Raw genomic sequence first — 19,186 nt, 5'->3', positions numbered from 1 at the left:
ACGCAGGGTGGTATGACTTTTTTGCCGGCCCGGCGATCCCACGCCAAAAAGTTTGGAAAAGTGCAATTTTTACCTAATTTTAAGGTTTGCAGAGAGTTCTGGGTAGGAAAACATTGGGGGACCCATGCATGCCATACCTCCCTGGACTCCCCCGGGTGTCTAGTTTTCAGAACTGTTTGGGTTTGCTACTTTGCAAAGAATACCACCGAGCCCCGGGCCACAAACTCAGATGCCCCCCCCCAAAATCAAGGTAGTTTTGCAATAAGGTAATGTAAATTCACCACCGTACGATTTGAACCGTTTCCTGTTGCAGCCACTATGTCTACCCACGCAAGTGAGGTACCATTTTTTTTGGGAGACCTGGGGGCACGCTGGGTGGGTGGAAATTTGTTGATCCACGCAGATTCCAGAACTTTCCACCACAGAAATGTGAGGAAAATTTGTTTTTTTGGTCACATTTTTATGTTTGCAAGGGATTCTGGGTAACAAAACCTGGGGGTGGGCAGACGAGTCACCCCATCCTGTATTCCCCTGGGTGTCTAGTTTTCAAAAATGTATAGGTTTGCTAGGTTTCCCTAGGTGCTGGCAGAGCTACGGCGCAAAAACAAAAGGTAGTCTTTTTGTCCGAATCGTGCTAAATTTCACTGGGAAATTGAGGTGCGACCATGCTGCGTTTTGCGCTGTTTCATGTCGCAGCCACTATGCCTACCCACGCAAGTGAGGTACCATTTTTTTCGGGAGACCTGGGGGCACGCTGGGTGGGTGGAAATTTGTTGATCCACGCAGATTCCAGAACTTTCCACCACAGAAATGTGAGGAAAATGTGTTTTTCTGGTCAAATGTTTATGTTTGCAAGGGATTCTGGGTAACAAAACCTGGGGGTGGGCAGACGAGTCACCCCATCCTGAATTGCCCTGGGTGTCTAGTTTTCAAAAATGTATAGGTTTGCTAGGTTTCCCTAGGTGCTGGCAGAGCTACGGCGCAAAAACAAAAGGTAGTCTTTTTGTCCGAATCGTGCTAAATTTCACTGGGAAATTGAGGTGCGACCATGCTGCGTTTTGCGCTGTTTCATGTCGCAGCCACTATGCCTACCCACGCAAGTGAGGTACCATTTTTTTCGGGAGACCTGGGGGCACGCTGGGTGGGTGGAAATTTGTTGATCCACGCAGATTCCAGAACTTTCCACCACAGAAATGTGAGGAAAATGTGTTTTTTTGGTCAAATTTTTATGTTTGCAAGGGATTCTGGGTAACAAAACCTGGGGGTGGGCAGACGAGTCACCCCATCCTGAATTGCCCTGGGTGTCTAGTGTTCAAAAATGTATAGGTTTGCTAGGTTTCCCTAGGTGCTGGTAGAGCTACGGCGCAAAAACAAAAGGTAGTCTTTTTGTCCGAATCGTGCTAAATTTCACTGGGAAATTGAGGTGCGACCATGCTGCGTTTTGCGCTGTTTCATGTCGCAGCCACTATGCCTACCCACGCAAGTGAGGTACCATTTTTTTCGGGAGACCTGGGGGCACGCTGGGTGGGTGGAAATTTGTTGATCCACGCAGATTCCAGAACTTTCCACCACAGAAATGTGAGGAAAATGTGTTTTTTTGGTCAACTTTTTATGTTTGCAAGGGATTCTGGGTAACAAAACCTGGGGGTGGGCAGACGAGTCACCCCATCCTGAATTGCTCTGGGTGTCTAGTTTTCAAAAATGTATAGGTTTGCTAGGTTTCCCTAGGTGCTGGCAGAGCTACGGCGCAAAAACAAAAGGTAGTCTTTTTGTCCGAATCGTGCTAAATTTCACTGGGAAATTGAGGTGCGACCATGCTGCGTTTTGCGCTGTTTCATGTCGCAGCCACTATGCCTACCCACGCAAGTGAGGTACCATTTTTTTCGAGAGACCTGGGGGCACACTGGGTGGGTGGAAATTTGTTGATCCACGCAGATTCCAGAATTTCCACCACAGAAATGTGAGGAAAATGTGTTTTTTGGTCAAGTTTTTCTGTTTGCAAGGGATTCTGGGTAACAAAACCTGGGGGTGGGCAGACGAGTCACCCCATACTGAATTGCCCTGGGTGTCTAGTTTTCAAAAATGTATAGGTTTGCTAGGTTTCCCTAGGTGCTGGCAGAGCTACGGCGCAAAAACAAAAGGTAGTCTTTTTGTCCGAATCGTGCTAAATTTCACTGGGAAATTGAGGTGCGACCATGCTGCGTTTTGCGCTGTTTCATGTCGCAGCCACTATGCCTACCCACGCAAGTGAGGTACCATTTTTTTTGGGAGACCTGGGGGCACGCTGGGTGGGTGGAAATTTGTTGATCCACGCAGATTCCAGAACTTTCCACCACAGAAATGTGAGGAAAATGTGTTTTTTTTGTCAAATTTTTATGTTTGCAAGGGATTCTGGGTAACAAAACCTGGGGGTGGGCAGACGAGTCACCCCATCCTGAATTGCCCTGGGTGTCTAGTTTTCAAAAATGTATAGGTTTGCTAGGTTTCCCTAGGTGCTGGCAGAGCTACGGCGCAAAAACAAAAGGTAGTCTTTTTGTCCGAATCGTGCTAAATTTCACTGGGAAATTGAGGCGCGACCATGCTGCGTTTTGCGCTGTTTCATGTCGCAGCCACTATGCCTACCCACGCAAGTGAGGTACCATTTTTTTCGAGAGACCTGGGGGCACACTGGGTGGGTGGAAATTTGTTGATCCACGCAGATTCCAGAACTTTCCACCACAGAAATGTGAGGAAAATGTGTTTTTTGGTCAAGTTTTTCTGTTTGCAAGGGATTCTGGGTAACAAAACCTGGGGGTGGGCAGACGAGTCACCCCATACTGAATTGCCCTGGGTGTCTAGTTTTCAAAAATGTATAGGTTTGCTAGGTTTCCCTAGGTGCTGGCAGAGCTACGGCGCAAAAACAAAAGGTAGTCTTTTTGTCCGAATCGTGCTAAATTTCACTGGGAAATTGAGGTGCGACCATGCTGCGTTTTGCGCTGTTTCATGTCGCAGCCACTATGCCTACCCACGCAAGTGAGGTACCATTTTTTTTGGGAGACCTGGGGGCACGCTGGGTGGGTGGAAATTTGTTGATCCACGCAGATTCCAGAACTTTCCACCACAGAAATGTGAGGAAAATGTGTTTTTTTGGTCAAATTTTTATGTTTGCAAGGGATTCTGGGTAACAAAACCTGGGGGTGGGCAGACGAGTCACCCCATCCTGAATTGCCCTGGGTGTCTAGTTTTCAAAAATGTATAGGTTTGCTAGGTTTCCCTAGGTGCTGGCAGAGCTACGGCGCAAAAACAAAAGGTAGTCTTTTTGTCCGAATCGTGCTAAATTTCACTGGGAAATTGAGGTGCGACCATGCTGCGTTTTGCGCTGTTTCATGTCGCAGCCACTATGCCTACCCACGCAAGTGAGGTACCATTTTTTTCGGGAGACCTGGGGGCACGCTGGGTGGGTGGAAATTTGTTGATCCACGCAGATTCCAGAACTTTCCACCACAGAAATGTGAGGAAAATGTGTTTTTTTGGTCAAATTTTTATGTTTGCAAGGGATTCTGGGTAACAAAACCTGGGGGTGGGCAGACGAGTCACCCCATCCCGAATTGCCCTGGGTGTCTAGTTTTCAAAAATGTATAGGTTTGCTAGCTTTCCCTAGGTGCTGGCAGAGCTACGGCGCAAAAACAAAAGGTAGTCTTTTTTTCTGAATCGTGCTAAATTTCACTGGGAAATTGAGGTGCGACCATGCTGCGTTTTGTGCTGTTTCATGTCGCAGCCACTATGCCTACCCACGCAAATGAGGTACCATTTTTTTCCGGAGACCTGGGGGCACGCTGGGTGGGTGGAAATTTGTTGATCCACGCAGATTCCAGAACTTTCCACCACAGAAATGTGAGGAAAATGTGTTTGTTTGGTCAAATTTTTATGTTTGCAAGGGATTCTGGGTAACAAACCCTGGGGGTGGGCAGACGAGTCACCCCATCCTCAATTGCCCTGGGTGTCTAGTTTTCAAAAATGTATAGGTTTGCTAGGTTTCCCTAGGTGCTGGCAGAGCTACGGCGCAAAAACAAAAGGTAGTCTTTTTGTCCGAATCGTGCTAAATTTCACTGGGAAATTGAGGTGCGACCATGCTGCGTTTTGCGCTGTTTCATGTCGCAGCCACTATGCCTACCCACGCAAGTGAGGTACCATTTTTTTCGGGAGACCTGGGGCCACGCTGGGTGGGTGGAAATTTGTTGATCCACGCAGATTCCAGAACTTTCCACCACAGAAATGTGAGGAAAATGTGTTTTTTTGGTCATATTTTTATGTTTGCAAGGGATTCTGGGTAACAAAACCTGGGGGTGGGCAGACGAGTCACCCCATCCTGAATTGCCCTGGGTGTCTAGTTTTCAAAAATGTATAGGTTTGCTAGGTTTCCCTAGGTGCTGGCAGAGCTACGGCGCAAAAACAAAAGGTAGTCTTTTTGTCCGAATCGTGCTAAATTTCACTGGGAAATTGAGGTGCGACCATGCTGCGTTTTGCGCTGTTTCATGTCGCAGCCACTATGCCTACCCACGCAAGTGAGGTACCATTTTTTTCGGGAGACCTGGGGGCATGCTGGGTGGGTGGAAATTTGTTGATCCACACAGATTCCAGAACTTTCCACCACAGAAATGTGAGGAAAATGTGTTTTCTTGGTCAAATTTTTATGTTTGCAAGGGATTCTGGGTAACAAAACCTGGGGGTGGGCAGACGAGTCACCCCATCCTGAATTGCCCTGGGTGTCTAGTTTTCAAAAATGTATAGGTTTGCTAGGTTTCCCTATGTGCTGGCAGAGCTACGGCGCAAAAACAAAAGGTAGTCTTTTTGTCCGAATCGTGCTAAATTTCACTGGGAAATTGAGGTGCGACCATGCTGCGTTTTGCGCTGTTTCATGTCGCAGCCACTATGCCTACCCACGCAAGTGAGGTACCATTTTTTTCGGGAGACCTGGGGGCACGCTGGGTGGGTGGAAATGTGTTGATCCACGCAGATTCCAGAACTTTCCACCACAGAAATGTGAGGAAAATGTGTTTGTTTGGTCAAATTTTTATGTTTGCAAGGGATTCTGGGTAACAAAACCTGGGGGTGGGCAGACGAGTCACCCCATTCTGAATTGCCCTGGGTGTCTAGTTTTCAAAAATGTATAGGTTTGCTAGGTTTCCCTAGGTGCTGGCAGAGCTACGGCGCAAAAACAAAAGGTAGTCTTTTTGTCCGAATCGTGCTAAATTTCACTGGGAAATTGAGGTGCAACCATGCTGCGTTTTGCGCTGTTTCATGTCGCAGCCACTATGCCTACCCACGCAAGTGAGGTACAATTTTTTTCGGGAGACCTGACGGAACGCTGGGTGGGTGGAAATTTGTTGATCCACGCAGATTCCAGAACTTTCCACCACAGAAATGTGAGGAAAATGTGTTTATTTGGTCAAATTTTTATGTTTGCAAGGGATTCTGGGTAACAAAACCTGGGGGTGGGCAGACGAGTCACCCCATCCTGAATTGCCCTGGGTATCTAGTTTTCAAAAATGTATAGGTTTGCTAGGTTTCCCTAGGTGCTGGCAGAGCTACGGCGCAAAAACAAAAGGTAGTCTTTTTGTCCGAATCGTGCTAAATTTCACTGGGAAATTGAGGTGCGACCATGCTGCGTTTTGCGCTGTTTCATGTCGCAGCCACTATGCCTACCCACGCAAGTGAGGTACCATTTTTTTCGGGAGACCTGGGGGCACGCTGGGTGGGTGGAAATTTGTTGATCCACGCAGATTCCAGAACTTTCCACCACAGAAATGTGAGGAAAATGTGTTTTTTTGGTCAAATTTTTATGTTTGCAAGGGATTCTGGGTAACAAAACCAGGGGGTGGGCAGACGAGTCACCCCATCCTGAATTGCCCTGGGTGTCTAGTTTTCAAAAATGTATAGGTTTGCTAGGTTTCCCTAGGTGCTGGCAGAGCTACGGCGCAAAAACAAAAGGTAGTCTTTTTGTACGAATCGTGCTAAATTTCACTGGGAAATTGAGGTGCGACCATGCTGCGTTTTGCGCTGTTTCATGTCGCAGCCACTATGCCTACCCACGCAAGTTAGGTACCATTTTTTTCGGGAGACCTGGGGGCACGCTGGGTGGGTGGAAATTTGTTGATCCACGCAGATTCCAGAACTTTCCACCACAGAAATGTGAGGAAAATGTGTTTATTTTGTGAAAATCTTACCTTTGCAAGGGATTCTGGGTAACAAAACCTGGTGATAGGCAGTCGAGTCACCCCATCCTGATTTCCCCTGGGTGTCTACTTTTCAAAAATGTATAGGTTTGCTAGGTTTCCCTAGGTGCCGGCAGAGCTAGGGTGCAAAAACTACAGGTAGGCACTTTGCCAAAAAAGGGTCAATTTGTAACTGCTAAATTTAGGTGTGACCACGTTGCATTTTGCGCCGTTTCCTGTCGCAGGCACAAGGCCGACCCACACAAGTGAGGTACCGTTTTTATCAGGACACTTGGGGTAATTCAGATTTGTAAATCAACTGTTATTACCAATTGAGCTTTCATGCATTTCTCCCTTTGAATGAAAGACATTGTGTAAAAAAAAAATCTTTATGAAAAATGACCAATAATTCTCATGCTAGTATGAGTATTCCCAACTTTGAAAATGTGCAATTATATACTGTTTCTGAACTCTATAATTTGTACCCAATTCAGAAATACATAGGTGTCTTTCATACAGATTATTCCATGTATACATTTTCCAAGACAAAGTGCACTATACCCAGTAAATGAAAAAATACCATTGCAAGTTGCTGCTCAGTTTTTGGATCTGGGTTCGTCGGGTTCTTGGTGAAACTACAAGTCCTATATATCCCCACAACCAGGAAGGTCTAACGGATGTAACGGTATATTGCTTTCCAAGAGCTGTCAAAATTAGAAAAAGTTATAGGTGAAAACGTTGAGACAAAAGACTGTTTTTTTCAACAAAATTTCAAATATTCCAATATCTAACTGTTAGTTTCTATAACGAAACCTTCATGGATTTAGACAAATGACCCCTTTCTGAATTCAGAATTATGTCTACTTTTCGAAAATGTAAAGCTTTCCAGGATCCATTATTGCTTTCAAACTCATTTCTACCATTAACTGGAAGGAGGTGGAAAGCTCTAAAAATAGCAAAAATAGGCTATGTCCCAGAAAAATGCCAAAACTGAGTGAAATATTTCGGTTCTCTGACAAAAGTCTGTCATTCCCTGAAAGCTGAGAAAATGGAGATTTCAGCCCCACAAACCCTTGTGTGATACCATTTTCAGGGAAAAACCCAGAGGCTTTCATTTGCAGCCCGTTTTTCCCATTTTTCTGAAAAAAACAAAAAAATCACTATATTTTGGTTAATTTCTGGGCCCCCTCCAAGGGAATCCACAAACCCTGGGTGCCTTTAGAATCCACATGATGTTGGAAGAAAAGGACGCAAATTTGGCGTGGATACCTTATGTGGTCAAAAAGTTACAAGGGCCTAAGCGCGCACTACTCCAAAACGCCAAAAAAAGCCTCAGCACAGGAGGGGAAAAGGCCTAGCAGCGAAGGGGTTAATTGCCACGCCAACGTTGTTGCTGATAACTGACCATTGGCTTGTGGTCACAAATCATTGATACATTTCAATGTGATTTACAAATGGGGGGGAAGCAGCTCTAATGCACCCTCCTGTTCATGACTAGGAAAGGGCTTTTGTGTGTCAGAATTGCTTTTTTCAACTCACAAAAGAGGTTTTTTTTTACAGCACAATATTTTTGTGATTCACATGCTTTAGGACCTTAAAATACCTTGTTTTTTTCAGTGTGTAAAATGTTCAAAAACTGGGAAGGTTTTATTACTCACTTTATCCAGCTACCTAGTATAATTTAAAATTGAAGAACAAGGATTATTTCATGTCTTCAAAATATTCTTTGGCTAAGAAGTGCATGAGAGTGAGTGCTATTTAGGCAAAACCACATATTTGTTGCAGAAATCTTTTTAATCAAGAACACTTGTCTTTATTTCTCTCTTTCCCTAGTTTAGCACTAATTGGTGCATGAAGAGCAGACAAAGGGTGTGTTAGGTGGAGGGGACATGGTTGATTTCCAAGAAAAAGAGATTTGAAGGCCCATGGGGTAGCGTCTGGGGATAAGTGCATGTGCACAGCAACAACTCGGAGGCCCTTGCAAGAAGAAAACAAGTTTATCGTTGTTTTTTCTGTCTGCTCGGTTTTTACTGCTAAACCCCTTTCACGTACAACTGCATGCCCTAGGTGACATTGCAAGGTTGTGACAATTATAGTGCATTTAGTGCACTCCTCCGAGAAAGGTTCTTACTGGCATTAACAGTGGATGCTGTGGGCAGAGGGAGGAGAGGGGCTGTCTTGGTGTTCCAAGGCTTTTGGGATTTGGCGCTATTTGTTCGCTCAGGTGTTTTACACAGCTGGGGAACCTGTAATTACATGATTGCGCTATGATTATACAATTATAGATCTTTACTTTGAAACTTAAGCCATATTATGCCCTAAACCCCTCTCAGTAGAGCACAAAACAAACGCGCTACGCTAAAAGCTCGCGCTGTCAACCGACATTGTGTATTTATGCCAAACAAACTCATTTTGCCTTCGAGGCTGGCCTTCTGATTTGCCCACTGAGGCTGCAGCTTCATGTGATTCTGAGCAGCAGCTGATGACAACCTTCCCAGCTGCTCCAGAGGTTGGTGGCCAGCTCGCCTCTTCTGTCGCTGGATTTGGGAGATTAGTCAAGCCAATCACTTCCTTCTTCCTGCTGACATGTTTGGGTCCAGCCGCGGCAGTGCCATGTTTCTTGGCCTGCTCGGTGTTTCAGAATAAATACCAAGTTGTAGTTACATGTTATCCTCAGCAGGAGATGTGCTGGTGTGAGAGGAAGAGCGAGGCTGCAGGTTTGTTCCTTTCAGCCTTCCAATTTGAACATGCGTAGTAGTAAATCTTGCTAGTCAGTGTTCAGTGTGACTAAACCATCGCCTGGAAACATTGAGTGCACACTTTGGTGGTTGTTATGGGCTAGACATGTTCTGCCTATATTTGGAGGACCCTGTTTTAGTATGTGCCAAATGAACATGCAGAGATTGAGAAATTAACTTAAAGCTCCTGTAATTTGGCATTTGGGTTTCATAATACACTCATTGACAGTCAACTGATGAGGTCTGGGCTGCCATATTAGGTATTCAAACCTGCTTACATTGAGCTTATAATACGTACAGTTTATTTTATGCTTATTTATGAAAATTCCTACAACTTTCTGCTGGATATTGGAACTATCAATTTGCAAAATACTCCCCCAGACTATATCAAAATAATGTCCAGCTGAGACACCAATTGAGGTTGCTTGTGGCCTTTCCTAAAGTATTGATAATGAATTTCAAAATCATTGGCTTATTGCAATTTGATCCACACTAATAAATGACACCGGCGTGTATGAGATGATTGTGATGACGACAATCATCCTATGTGTCTTTATATGTACCCTTCTACCATTTTTATATTTTTGGGAATGCATATGAGGCATTTGCACCACTCAAGTCTCAATACTTTTTTAAAGGCATGCCACTTCTCAGGGCTGGTGGCATGTTTAAGTTTGGAGATGCTTGTTATGCAGTGCGCCAATTAGACTTCAATTCTCAATGCAACTTTATAAATATATGGATTTCTCACTGCTGGTAATAGTAGTCTGATGTGCAAAACTCATGGGAGGCACATTCACCTGAAGTCCAACGCCTTTGCTGACACTTGTTGAAGACATAGGGGGAGTAAAGGGAGTCACCTTAAACCTTACTCTGCTAGTAGAAGCTGGATTGACACTATCTGGAAAATCTACAGACAACCCAGCCCAAGTCTCCATGTGGCTGTTCACAATTCCATCTAGACTGAGAGGAAATAGATACTTCATACAATGCAAACTGACTCACATGCATCATGCACTTAGATGCACTACTTGGCAGCTGGCAAGAGCAGTACAGTTCACCCTGTTTTTGAGAAAGTGCTGTCCCAGGGCAGAAATGCACTCATTCCTGCACTTAGACAGCAAAGATGTGAAAGATGAAGTGGTGGTGCACCTGCAGTTTAGCACTGCAAACAGGTCTGAGTTTTTAGATTGCGCAGACCCGTGCTTTGTGTCTATTGAATTGTCTGTGTGTTCTAAGTTTTCTTACTTATTACCAATATTTAGTGCAACAATTCAAGGTGAAGATGCTGCTATAAGAGAGTTATACACAATGCAGATGGATGAATCTCTGATCAGAGAGATGGGGGTGTGAAGGAGCAACAACGATGGCCTATTAATGACCACGGGTGTCTCCACCGTTATGGCTGAGCAATGTCACCTCACTAGGTGGCGGCAGATTTAAACACATGAAATATAAAATGATAAAAAAAATGTTATTATCATTTTATTGTTCTTCTTACCTGCACACTGCCAGTGAGCCACATCATAGGGTGGGGCAGGACCAGGCAATGTATGACAACAGTGGTAAGGAAGGTTGATTGACACTACTAAGTGCGCATGATGGTGTGTCCGGACGTCTTAGGCCGGCCATACCGCGGTGTGCATTTAGCATTTCTCCACCTACTGTGTTGTACAGCTGGGTGGAGAAAAGCCACAGGCCCTCAGGCACTGTCTGAGCGGCAAAACAGGATGTTCAGACCAATACCAGCACTTCTCAGCATCAGGAATGGCATCTGGGAACCTGTGCTGGGTACACCAGCCCTGGAGTCGAGGATTGGGAGAGGAGCAATACGGCGACTACTGAGGCAGGTGTGTAAAGTTTATATTTTTTTTTGTGTGTGTGTGTCTATGCTTGTTTTTGTAATCACCTCTCCCCCGCTGCCTTACCACTTCGTACCCCGAGCAGCCGCCACTATTAATGCCATGATGATTAGACGACACATGGAAGTAGTATTTTGGTCTTCCATATTGGAGCATTCTTGCCAATGGCTGGATGCTTGATTGGAACCCCTGAATTACTCTATGTGAGAAATCTAGCAGAACTTCAATCAAAGAAGAGAGAAAAGAGCGCTTTCATTGGTGAAGAATAGCCTTGATCCAAGTTCTTCCAGACCCAAAATGGTTACTCCCCTTAGTACCCTTGCACAAGTTGAAAGATTTGTGTTTTTCAAAAGGTAGGCTTCTTTCTTAACTGCATGCGCGCTAGCGGTTTTCCCGCTGCGCGCTGCGATTTTGAAAATCGCGCGTTAAGTGACAAAGCCAGCTCGTCATGCGCGTAGCGTAGGTAACGCCCATGACGAGCTGGCTTTGTCATGCGCGTCGAAGGGGTTAAGTGACACCACTAAATATGGCGCCTACACATCCTCAGCAATCTGAAGATATTAGTTAAACAATTTCCATTCGTGATCGCAGCCCAGAGAGTGTTATCGTTTACCAATTCATTTTAAATATTTCAGAACATCTTGTGACAGACTCAAAAAATGGGAACAACTTTTTCCTTCACATGCAAAATTTCACTAGCTTCCTGTGACATAATATTAAGAAAAACATTTTGCAATGATAAGAGATCTTTATAAACCAGGGCTTTTCTTTTCAATGAAAGTCAAAAACAACATATTTTTTCGGTTCCTCATACCTTCTGGTAGAATCACCTGACAACGTCCACAGCATAATCAAATGTTATAAAGTCTGTGGGTTAAAACTTAACTGTGCAGGCAATACCAAAATTATATTATACGTAACAAGTATTAAACGTCTTATGTATACGTACACCACTAGACACTCATAGCATTATTAGGGAGTGACTGAACAATACTTCCTTCTATGAAAGTTTATCTTAGAATCAAGGTTGCTGTTAGTCTTTTCCAAAGATCAGCTTTACTCTCTTTACCACTAATCGTCAAATATAATGTGTTCTAATGTCAATATGCCATGGTAGAGAAATACTTCCCTCTGCTCAAACATTTTTGGGCCTTATAGAGGTAGTGCAGCAGAGTATTTAAGGTTTAGAGGAGTTTGAATAATTATTTTGTTTTAGGAAACATGGCACATTACACATAAAAAGCAATATGAAACAGGCAAAGAACCTCAACCCTTTGGGCAAATTGCAGCTATGTGAGATGTGTGAGTCAGCGCAAGGCATGAACAGCTTAAGGAATATGTTCTTTGTGCCATAGGTCGAACATCAAAGGCACTTTGAGGCTGCAGCAATACAAAAGTGAATCTAATCGCAATATGTTTCTAAACATATTAGTATTTATCCTTATCAGTCCACATTTTCACATCCATATCATTATAAAAATGTACAACTCATACATACAATATATGGAGCAAATAAGGAATTGTGCAACATTGAGGAAGCATTGACCATGTAACAGGTCCTTTCTTGAATTAGTGTGGAGCAAATCTGAGAAAATATGGCCAGTATCTGAGATTCTACAACTATTGCCACAAAAAGGTCAAGTGTTAATATCTTTAAGTATGTCATCATGGATGAATCCTGTTTATTGTGCATTGTCCAGTGAATATACAGTGCTTCAAATTGATATGAGCTGCATCTCTATTTCTGTTTTCAAACAGAGGTTGAAATAAATAGACATGTTCTTGACACACCCTGTCCTTGTTCATTAGTAGATAAAGTATTGTGAAGAAGCTTACTTATATTTCTGAATACAACAAATAATATTGAAAGAGCAGCAGGATTGAAAGTGAAAGAGCAAGTTAGCCAAAGGATGGGCTATAAGGCACTAAGAAGAAGTGTGCGATGATATTGATTCACTTGCTTGTATAAGGACATAGTCAGTACATTGCATATGAATGAACCCTTGTACAATGTAGTGATATTGTTTGACTTTTAAAACCTGGAAGACTTCAGGAAATGTGAAAACTTTTTTCAATAAACATTAACAGATGAATTCAACTTACTTTTGTTGTTATAAATTTGTCGGTTGCCAATGTCAATTACTTTGGTGTTTCTTCTTTCCCCAGCCAGATGCTCCAAAAGAAACCTATCCAACTGTTTGTAGGTGCTGTGGAAAAAATTGCCCTGCTCTGCCCGCAGAGCGATCGCTTGTTCCAGCAAACTTAAGTTCCCTCTTGTTTTGTCCAGCTCAATTGATTCTTCAGTCATTACGGACAGACAGTCATCATCATCCTCACTGTCAGGGAACTGATTATGGTCTCTCATGTCAAAAGGTTCAATTTGGAAAGCTTCTGTTTTCCTTTCCTGCGGGTGGGATGCGCATGTGGTCTCTTGGTGGCCATGTTCCCTTCCTTCAGTTTTTATTTCAGGGGCATCTGTTTCACTCCCCTTCCTGCACTCAACAATGTAGTTATGAGTCCTGTGCTCCTTCAAGCTGTTCTCATCTGAGATGTTTGAGCAACTGTCCCACCCGTTCTCCAGGTACTCAGAGTTGCTCTCGTTGTCATCCGAGGAAGAGGACGGCAAGCCATTGGAAGAATGAGCACAGTCTGGGCCTGTGGAAGTCTTAACGTTGTAGTTTTCATCTCCGTCTTCACTGTCTGTTTTGGAGGACTGGATGCCACTGTCATTTGGGTTGCTGTCAGACACCATGCAGTGGTGAGTGTCCTTCGGTAGGCCGCCAAGGTTCATTAAAGAACTGGCTACCAGCTCTTTGTAGCAGGCATACTTGTCTGTGTATTTCAGCCCATTGATCTCCTCAGCTTCTGAGCCTGGCATCTCCTCCGTCGACCTGGGAGTACCTCCTATATGGAAAAGAGAAAAAAACAGCCCCAGTGTAACTTATGTTGAAGAAGGCTGCAATTCCTTTCTATACACTTTTGAGACAATGAAAACGGCAATGAACGTTTCTTAGGCATCAAAGACATCTCTGTACCTAAGCAGCACCTATCAATTTTGTGTTTGCATTCTGCTAGATATGTCATGGTGGCTGAGCCAGAGGAGAGACAATATATTACAAAACAGGTCCTTTCCATTTATTCCATTATATCTCATTACTTGGTGGCCTAATGTTGTGCCTGTTATAATGTGCGGCACCATCATTTTCTAAAAAATGCAAATAGTGTTAATATACAAGCTCCCATAGTGCCTGCTAATAGGAAAATATTCTGAGTGCTTGAAGCTATAGGCACTGATTATAATAAATGAATAACATAAAAGAGAGACTCTGACACATCTAATCTAATTTGGGGCCGATCAAATTTGCATAGAGGTCAAAATAGTCATCTGTTCTGCTTTATGACACTGCAATGCTGTCACTGTTTGATGTTATTCAAAGTGCGCAGTTTGTGAATACGTGGTAACAGTTCATAAATTACAGAGCAGACAGAGAAAACTCACAATCACCCTTTCTGCACTAGTATGTGATTTTTTTAAACTGAAAAACAGTCCTTCACTGATAAGGTATGTAATACAAAATATGTACACGTTATTTATATTTACTAAATTAAATCGTCACTAAAGAAACTTTTCATTGTAGTCTGAATGAATAAATGAATTAAGTTTTGGAATGTGGAAATCATTTAGGGGCTGATTACGATGACTTTAGTCTGTCCGCCATTGTCTCGGGGAGAGAGACCGCCCGCCAACAATGCGGTGGTCCCACAGGTGGTATTACGGTGCGACCGCCACCACGGCAGCTGCAAGTGCCATACTTAACATTGCGGTGGGTGTTTCTGGCTGCATCACCCGCCACAATGTAATAAATGCACTTTTTACATTTTCCTGCACTAAGTGGTAGGCACCAAAACCAAGGTGCCTGGGTGAAAGGGGGGCCCACTACAGGCCCACAGAGTCCATCCCCGCCAGCCTGTCCATGGCAGGTGAACCCACCATGCCGCCATTTATGGGAATAGAAGGACCTCCGCAGCACCGGCTGGCTCAAAGAGCCCCACGGATGCGGGCGGTCGGAGTTTCTGACCACCACTGAACCGCCCGCCATTATATGGTGGTGGAAAATGGCCCCACGATAGGGTAAACCTACCACCAACAGCCTGTCGATGGAGTGTTCACCTCCATCGTAATCAGTCCCTTAATGCTTACATTTGATATTACAGTTCCAAATAATGAATAGCCAATTTGAGAGACAGAGCGGGTGACAGGAAGACATAGATAAAGAAAGAGCTATTGAGAGAATGAAAGACAAAGAGCTGGGAAGAAAGAATATGGAAAGTGGGAGTGACAGAATGAAAAAGATAGAGCCTGCTCATATAAGATAGAGGGAAAGACAAAGAGTGCTAAGGAAAGAAAAGAAGAGAAAGGGACGGAAATGGAAGAAGAGAGCAGGAGTGTGATTTGGAAGACAATATACAACTGGTAGAATTTTAAACTGGTAGGTGCAGCCCACGAAATGCTTCTCATATACAAATGTAATGATCTGATACACAGAAATATCACCTCTAATATACCAGCCTCACTATATTAATAATCCTATACCATCTTGATGGATTCACACCATTTTTAAATAAATAATCAAGGCCCCTAATAAAATTGTCAACAAATATGGAAAGGCTAAGTGATTCATCCAACAAAGATCATCAGTCACAAATACCACATCATCAAGAAAATCTAAATGACCTTGTCCCCTTCTCTGTACTAAATAAAGTAAAACTGTTCCTCCAAGATATTGACTTCAGTAATGCTGCTTTGGCCCCCACCTTGCCCAACAGCCTCCCAGGTTCCACACTGTCCCCTCTTAAGGGCATCCTACACACTGTAGGATGCCTCATTGAGGGCCTACAAAAATAAGAATACATCATCCCAACATTAATAGAACTCCATTGGCTACCCTTATGTCTACCCTTGTTGGTCCCACGATCCTCAAAACTAGCTGCATTATCTATAAAGCTATTACGAACGGCACCGCTGCCTATATGGCTTTCAAGCTCATTGCCTCAAATGGCTCACAGCACACACACACATCCAAGAGACCATCAGACTCAAGACAAAGAAGTGTGAAAAAACAACAGGTTATCTCCATCTGTGCACACAGGATCAGGAACACTCCATCAAGAGAAAATACCAGCCCACTTCCACTTTTAGAACACAGTTTCTCCTCTAATCACTCATTGACTGCATCTTTGACGTTGACATTGTACATCACGTTTCTGCCTTATTTCTAGGTTTCTTCTGCACAAATAACACATACATACCTTCACACATACAATTTACATATACGAGGATAAGTGTGTTGCTTGAACCACTATGTCTGCGGGATGATGCACTCCAATGAACCCATTTTACTAAGGTAGAAAATACAATGCACAATATATGTTCCTGCCCATGCCTCCTTCTTGTAATAGAATGCATAATTTGACACTAGTGGTGCTTAAGTGACATTAGAGCAAACTAAATGTATTTGATATTTGATGCCACCTCCACCATGCTAATATATTTTCCCCACCTATTTTATGTCTGAGTGAAGACCCGGTTGGAGCCAATGGAAAGTAGTTACAGGCAGCTTGACCTCAAACCTCATGCTATCAATTAAGTTTCACAAAGGTATGATGTCAAAGATGTTGGTAACAGCTACCCTCGATTTTCCTTGTATATACTGTAATTGTTGTATGAAAGCTATCGAGGGTATGAGACAAAATCATTTTCGACCATAAATGTTTGTTTACAGCCGAAATTGCCTTCATTTACACCATCTGGGAATTTACTCAAGAAATCCTGGCAGGGCCAAATAGGTTTACTATAGCATATTTTATATATTATTGCCACAAGTGCGAAGAAATGTGCATTAGTATCTCCCATGCAGGTGGTGAGAAGTGGGCGGAACAAGCCAGCGTGCGCCATGTAAGTTTGTGATGTCCACAAACTTTAGGTTTGTGTACATTCACAAACCCAGCTCCGACCCTTTCCAACACTGGGAACAGTCTGAGTGTTATTTCAGAAAAGGGTTAGGGGAACACAGATCAGCACCAAACTTGAAGGTAAAAAAATTCTCTAAGGTGAAAATATTTTCTCCAAAGTAAAAAAAAAACCAAAAAATATATATACATTGTGAACACCTTTAGCCCATGCTTGATTCTAAACTCTGCGTTGGGGAATTGATATTGCAGCGATGGTGTCAAATGCCATTGCCTCACACGTCTGGAACCCTGTATTTGGCACAACTTTCCATGTGTAGTTTTTGAAATGTTTGTGAATTCCAACAAGTAGTAACCTGCACCTATTAGTAAGAGTACTTCTACGGTTGCGGGATTACTACTATTTTTGTGGTTGGTATTCTTGGTGTTTTCATTGAAGTAGCAATCACTGTGAGTTTTGTTTAATTTTTTTTACATTTTGTGATCTGGCAACAATACCGCTTTAAATCCATCAGAGCAGCATTCTGTCTGACTGGTGCAGTAAAAATGGCAAGTTTCTAAAACATTAAACGTTGCACTGGCCACCCAGAGGCATTCACAGGTAAAATGCAGGAATAGGTTTCCAGAGAACAGTGTAAACATGCATGCAGCGCACATTGTGCTAATAACCCTCCTTACCAAGGGGTGTGGTGAAGCAGCAGGAAATAAAAAACTTCACAGTACACCTTCATTGTAGGTGAATTAATCTTTTGTACTTCCTCTCAATTTTTCAAAACGGTCCCCCGCCCCTAACCTACCCCCACTGAAAAAAAAAAAGCCTGCATCGTCGCTCTTTATACTAATTATCTCCCCAAAATTATTTCAGGAGTGCCAGGAGCTAGTAAATATTGTCATAGTAACTAAAAGCATTTTTGGATGAAGAGGTGAATTCAGTCACAACACTAGCCCCTTTAATAACACTTATTATACCTGGCATTATCTTGCCGGGACGCCTTCAGTGTGAACCGAAACATGTAACATTTAACTAGCTAAGCTGGATAAACAGGAGAATGTTTTTTTTTCACGAGGCGCTATGTCTGCTCCCGACACTCTCACCGAGAAACCCCAGCTCCCAGTTGGCAAAGCAGACGAAGTAGTTTTTATCCCAGTAACACTGCGTGCTATTAAGAGAAAGAGGAGGGCTGTGATAATTTTAAAGTATCGTGGACAGCACAAAACAAATAAAAAGCATTTCTCCGTGAATACGCTCAATTCACTCAACTATTCTCTCAATCCACTTAACTGCCCACATGTGTACAATAATGATTTATAGACATTATGCCTAATTATGCATATTTGGACTATGTGAGAGTTCCCAACAAAGGCCCTAGACAGCAACAATTACCTCTGTTGCTTAGCTACATAGTTTAAAATATTCCTATTAAGTGCAGATAACAGGGGGGTAGAAATGCACATGTGCACCACAATACATTTCCCCCTTTAGCGCTGCCAAAGTGCTGGCCTTTTGGGCTTGGATTCCAGTCTCAATAATTGTTTGTATCATCTGTTTGTTATATACTAGGAGAAAATATTTATCAATTATTCTTCTGAAAGTGGGATTCAAACAGCGAAAAGATGACTAGTATAATATGTGAGGCGGAGTGAAAAGTGCGGTGTTAACCCGCCATCATCCTCACGCTTTGTACTGTTTTTTTTTTGTTTATTTGGTTTTTTAACAGCCCTTCGTTTTGGAATCTGCCTTCAAAGCAGGCGTTTGCAGCGTTTGCAGCATGTGAGTGGAGGAAGCATAATATCTGTAGTTTCATAAAGTAGCTTCTCACAAAAAAAGCCCTGGATCATTATACATTTTTAGCACACTGGCCTCAACCTAATGTGTGAACTAAGGACTGGCATATTGGATGTGTTTAGAACAAATCCCACATTTAAACTCCCACCTTCTTTAAAGCAATTTTAACAACATTGGGTGACATCAAGATGATTCCTTATCTTTCTTAACTAAATAGCCTGTCAGCCACGTCCCGTTAAGGGAGTTTCAGTGGGGCAGAAAGGCGGGGCGGGGGAGGGGCAGGGTGGGGGGGGGTCCAAAAAACCGGAATATGGATATTTGGAGGTAAGTAAATAATTTAATAAATAAAACGAATTTCGTAGCGCGCACTCCATCACAAAATGCGATGCAGCGCGCGCTGTGAAATTCGTTTTATTAATTAAATTGTTTACTTACCTCCAACCAATTATCCATATTCCGGTTTTTAGCACTACACACCCTGCCCCTCCCCCGCCCCGCCTTTCTGCCCCACCGGAACTCCCTCCACGGGCGGCGGCTGTAGCCTGTGCTTTCAAAATTCGCAATTCGAAGCATTAGTGGATCACCCATTCCAGGTTTTCCATTGCATTTGGCGATTCCAAGCATTAGTGGCTCACC

At 43.2% G+C, this 19,186-nt stretch overlaps 1 protein-coding gene across 1 annotated transcript in view; it reads right to left on the bottom strand.

The window, feature by feature from the left end:
* ST18 (ST18 C2H2C-type zinc finger transcription factor) overlaps window positions 1-19,186 on the bottom strand; it is a 184,650-nt gene that overhangs the window by 156,633 nt on the left and 8,831 nt on the right. Inside the window, exon 2 of the mRNA XM_078685664.1 lies at window positions 12,898-13,698. Coding sequence (XP_078541790.1) covers window positions 12,898-13,698 — 801 coding nt within the window. The remainder of the gene's footprint in view (window positions 1-12,897; window positions 13,699-19,186) is intronic.

Source organism: Lissotriton helveticus, chromosome 4_1 (assembly GCF_964261635.1).
Source record: "Lissotriton helveticus chromosome 4_1, aLisHel1.1, whole genome shotgun sequence".
Classification (NCBI taxonomy): Eukaryota; Metazoa; Chordata; class Amphibia; order Caudata; family Salamandridae; genus Lissotriton; species Lissotriton helveticus.
Note: the sequence above shows the minus strand (reverse complement) of the source record. Positions and strands in the feature narration are given on the sequence as shown.